We start from the raw sequence: 5,618 nt of genomic DNA, 5'->3' as shown, positions 1-5,618 counted from the left end.
GGGGGGGGGGGGTGGGAGGATGGGTTAGCCTGGTGATGGGTATTAAAGAGGGCACGTTCTGCATGGAGCACTGGGTGTTATGCACAAACAATGAATCATGGATCACTACATCAAAAACTAATGATGTAATGTATGGTGATTAACATAACAATAAAAATTTTTTTAAAAAAGAATACTAATATTTACATTATAGGGATCCCAGAAGAAGAAAAAGAGATAAATGGGCAGAAAACTTATTTGAATAAATAATGGCTGAAAACTTCTCTAACCTGGAGAAGGAAATAGACATCCAGGTCTAGGAAGCAAAGAAAGTCCCAAACCAGTTGAATCCAAAGAGACCTATACCAAGACATGGTATGCCAACTAAAATGGCAAAAGTTAAAGATAGAGAATCTTAAAATCAGAGAGAAAAACAATCACATACATAGGAAACACCATAAAACTATCAGCTGATGTTTAGCAGAAACTTTGCAGGCCAGAAGGGAGTGGAAGCATATATTTAGAGGGCTGAAAGGATAAACTTACAATAAAAATACTCTACCTAGCAAGGTTATCATTCAGAATTGAAGGAAATAATAGAGTTTCCTGGAGTAGCAAAAACTAAAGGAGTTAATTACCACTAAACTGCACTTATAAGAAACTATAAGGGGTTTTCTTTAAACAGAAAATAGGCTATAACTAGAAATATATACATATATTTATATGTACATATATGGTGTGTGTATATATATATATGAAAAAATCATTGATAAAGGCAAATATGCAATAAAGGCAGTAAATCAGCCACTTAACTAGTATGAAAGTTAAATACAAAAATAGGTTAAACTATGACTATAATAAGCATTTAAAGGATATACAAAATAAAAAGATGTAAAAAAAAAAGACAACAAAAAAACCCAAATGGGCAGGCGGGTGGGGGCGAGAGTCAAATTGTACTGTTTTAGAATGCATTTGAATTTAAGTGACTATCAGCTTAAAATACACACACACAGACACACACACACACACACCAATATATGAACCTTATGGTATCCACAAGCCAAAACCTACAATAGATGCACAAAAGAGAAAGGAACCCAAATATAACCATCAAGAAAATAAACCAAAAGGGAAGAGAACAAGAGAAGAAGAAAGGAATAGAAGAACCACAAAAAGAACCAGAAAACAATGAATAAAATAGCAATAAATAAATACCTATCAAGAATTACTTTAAATTTAAATGGACTAAATGCTCCAATCAAAAGGGAAAAAAAGAATTGGCACAAGTTACCAATATTAGAAATGAAAAAGTATCACTAAAGTTTCTGCAGACATTAAAAGGGTAATAAGGCAGTATTACAATAAAGTGTATGCCAACAAATTTCAAAATTTAGATGAAATGGATAAATTCTTTGAAAAACACAACTTACCAAAATCAATACAAGATGAAATAGAAAATCTGAATAGGCATATTCACTATAAATAAATTAAATTTGTAATAAAAGTTCTCAGAAAGAAAAAACAGACATAGGGTGGCAAAAACCAAAAACAAATAAAAAATAATAATAAGACCACCTGTATGCTGCCTACAAGAGACTCACTTCAGATCTAAAGACATACAAGCTGAAAGTGAAGGAAAACAAGATATTCCATGCAAATGAAAATAAAAAGAAAGCTGGTACACAATATTTGTATAGGACAAAATAGACTTTAAAACAGAGACTGTAACAAAAGGCAAAGAAAGGCATCACTACAATGATAAAGGGCTAAATCCAAGCACGGGATATAATACTTGTAGTATATATGCAACCCAACATAGGAGCACCTAAATACATAAAGCAAATATTAACAGGCACAGGAGGAAATTGACAGTGATACAATAATAGTAGGAGACTTACATACTCCACAATTCCATCAATGGGTACATCATCCAGACAGAAAATCAATAAGGAAACATTGGTCTTAAATATTAGATCAAATAGACTTAACATATCTATAGAACATTTCATTCAAAAACTTCAGAATACACATTTTTTTTTAAAGATTTTATTTATTTATTTGACAGAGAGAGAGACGAGGAGAGAGGGAACACAAGCAGGGGGAGTGGGAGAGGGAGAAGCAGGTTCCCGCCGAGCGGGGAGCCCGACGTGGGGCTCGATCCCAGGACCCCGGGATCATGACCTGAGCCGAAGGCAGACGCTTAACGACCGAGCCACCCAGGCACCCCAGAATACACATTTTTTAAGGAGCATAGGAAACATTCTCCAGGGTAGATCACATTAGGCCACAAAACAAGTCTCATTAAATTCAAGAAGACTGAAATCTTATCAAGCATCTTTTCCAATGACAGCAGTATGAAGCTAGGAATTGATTACAAGAAGAACTGGAAAAAAACATGAACACATGGAGACTAAACAGCATGTTACTAAATGACTAATGGGTTAGAAAGACATCAAAGAGGAAATAAAAAAATAACTTGAGGCAAATGAAAATGGAACCACAACTCCTCCAAATCCATGGGACACTGCAAAAACAGTTCTAAGAGAAAGCCTGTAGCAATATAGCAAAAAATAAAGTCCAAATAAACAGTCCAATTTTATACCTAAAGAAACTAGAGAAAAAGAACAAAGCCTAAAGTTAGTAGAAGAGAAGACTTATTTAAGATCAGAGTGGAAATAAATGAAACAGAGACTGAAAAAAAAAATAGAAAAGATCAATGAACTAAAAGCTGGTTCTTAGAAAAGGTAAACAAAATCAATAAATAAACCTCTAGCCAGATCTGTCAACAAAAACGAGAACACAAAATCAGAAATTAAAAAGGAGGAGCACCTGGGTGGCTGTCAATTAAGCATCTGCCTTCGGCTCAGGTCATGATCCCAGGGTCCCGGGATAGAGTTCTGCATGGGGCTCCCTGCTCCATGGGGAGACTGCTTCTCCCTCTCCCTCTGCCCCTCCCCCCCATTCATGAGCTCTCTTTCTCTCACTCTCAAATAAATAAAATCTTAAAAAATGAAAACAGAGAACTTCAAACGATACTACATATGTAAAATATCATAAGAGATTATATGAATAATTACATGCCCAAAACTTCGAAAACCTAGAAGAAATGAACAGCTTTCCAACTCTGAATCATAAAGCAACAGAAAATCTGAATAGAACAATTACAAGGAATGAAATTGAATCAGTAATTCAAAACTTTTCAAAAAGCAAAAGTCCAGGACCAGACAGCTTCACAGGTAAATTCTAATAAATAGCTAAAGAAAAGTTAATACCTAGTTTTCTCAAATTATTCTAAAAAATTTTAAAGAAAGGAATGCTTCCAAACTCATTTTATGAGGCCAGCACTACCCTGATACCAAAACTAGGCAAAGACCCTTAACAAAATATTAACAAACCAAATTCAACAATACTAATAATAAATTAAAAAGACCATACACCACAGCTGAGTGGGATTCATTCCAGGAATGCAAGGATGGTTCAGTACCTGCAAATCAAGGTGACACACCATATTACCAAACTAGGATACAAATCATATGACCACCTTAACAGATGCAGAGAATGAACATGACAAAATTCAATATACCTTTATAAGAACTCTTAACAAATTGAGTATAAAAGAAACATATCTCGACATAAGAGACTCTTAGATGGCAGGTTGGAAACTTTTAGATGGTGATTTTTGGGCTTATAGTGATGTGGGAAGGGGATGATGGTTATGATGTGGGGAGGGAAACACCTAGGTGTAGAGAGTTTTGATATTTGAAGGTTATTGTGTTGGATGAGCAGGTAATCTGTTGCCTGATAAATAGATTAATGATGAGCTAAAATTACTAAAACAGGTTTATGATATCCTAGTGATTCCAATCATTTATTCACTTGGGCTCACCACAGAGAAGCCTGATGTGTAGAGTACCAATAGGACTGATAACAGTGAACAAGTCCACCAGAAGAAACCCTTTAAATGAGTTTAGTGCTAAACACCACCCATCATCACAGGGAGAACTTACTGTTGTTGCATTTGGAGACATTAATGGCATTGTTTTCCATAATCTCTACACCCACATTTGACCTTAAAGAGACAGATACAGAAATTAATCTGCAGGTGACCCCAAAGATTAGGAAACACAAGAAGCCACATTACTAATTGCTTCAGTTATTTCTTAGTGCTGATAACTGACTACCTTACCCACAGTTCCAGGCCAATGATTAAATTTCCCTTCCTTTGCTTATTAGTCCAGGGGGTACAGATGCCTAGAAGGTGTGCAAGGTAATTTATTGAGGTGCAGTAAGAATATATATTTGAGCACACACTTACGTGTATGTTTCTCATTCCCCTTCAATTTTTATTCTGTTTGTATATCTTTTTGTTTCAATGATAAGGGTTAAATATCCAAAAAGACTGGGGATGACTGGAATGTAAACACTGTCCCCAAATGAATTCACAGATTTTTTTCTAAAATGGCTCTTCACAGAGTCCCAAAATTGATATATTCATAGCACTTTCCTTTGGATCAACATGGAGGCTAAATCATTACCATATTTTCCCAGGTAGTCTCCAGAAATAATTATTTACCTTTCAAAGAGGCTCCATTCTTGTCTGCTAAGATAAGAAACATCCATGTTTTTGGATTGCATGTGAGTGAGTGCAGCACAGGGCATGTGCTGAGGTCTCACACAGTAGAAGGCTTCTTGGTCTTGAGCATCCAGGTACTCACACAGCTCAGCACTGGAGTTTAAAACTAGGGCACAATCAGTATTGACATGGGAGGTGCCACTGGCAAACTGGCCTGTGAAGTTCACCCTGTCATAGCCTTGGTTCCTTGCCCTCCAGAGAGCCGACACTCCATCCACTGGGGTGGATGAGCAGGATAGACAAAGAGACCCAGCCCTCCCAGAAGAGGGTGAAACTGACAAGGTAAGTGCCGTTGTTGAAGTCTGTCACCTTTCCTGAAGCACCTGCCTTCAGCTCTGGGGAGGACATCCTGGCCCTCAGGAAATCCCCGCCATATTCCTTCCTGCGTTCCAAGTGGTCCCTCACCTTCAGGAGGATGTCTAGCTGATCCCCCCTGCAGTAGGTGTCTCGAGAGTGGAGGATGGTGGCTGTGCTGTGTGTGGCACTGGTGGCGGTGTTCATGTGGGTAAAAGGTCTGGGGGGGATCAGCTGGTCTAGTTTTTCCATGATTTTCTTTATTCTTAGCTCAGTCTCTGCTGATGAAACTACTGGATGCAGTGGTAATTCAGGACTTGAGGACTTCATGATAAAGTTCCAGTGATGGAGGGAGATGGGCAACTTAAGTGCAGTCCATATCTGAAATGATAATGAATACAATAAAGAATATAGAGACTGTTTTATGTAATATAATAATTTTTGGTAAGTTAGCCAACTTTGATCTTTTATATAATAATGGGAGATATAAAATAAAATGATATTGAGATTTTATTATCATATATGTTTCATGGGCAAAATAATTTGGTGGTGGAACTCCATTTTTCACTGGCTGATATATTTTGGGTTCTAGAATCTTCTTCCTTAGAGTGGTGACGATAAAATACACCTTTGCTGGGCAGTTGTGAAGACGTGGAAAAATGTTTTTTAACTGCATAGCACACAACAAATGTTTACCGTTCTATTATTTTTT

At 36.8% G+C, this 5,618-nt stretch overlaps 1 protein-coding gene across 1 annotated transcript in view; it reads right to left on the bottom strand.

Annotated features, from left to right (window-relative positions):
- Positions 1–5,618, bottom strand: part of LOC110586413 (NXPE family member 4-like) — a 20,979-nt gene that overhangs the window by 9,383 nt on the left and 5,978 nt on the right. The window contains 3 exon segments of the mRNA XM_021696622.1: positions 3,987–4,048; positions 4,553–4,827; positions 4,829–5,287. Of these exon segments, the coding sequence (XP_021552297.1) occupies positions 3,987–4,048; positions 4,553–4,827; positions 4,829–5,287 (796 nt within the window).

This window comes from Neomonachus schauinslandi, chromosome 11 (assembly GCF_002201575.2).
Source record: "Neomonachus schauinslandi chromosome 11, ASM220157v2, whole genome shotgun sequence".
In the NCBI taxonomy this organism is placed as follows: domain Eukaryota; kingdom Metazoa; phylum Chordata; class Mammalia; order Carnivora; family Phocidae; genus Neomonachus; species Neomonachus schauinslandi.
The sequence above is the reverse complement of the archived record's forward strand: the minus strand, read 5'-3'. Positions and strand labels throughout refer to the sequence as shown.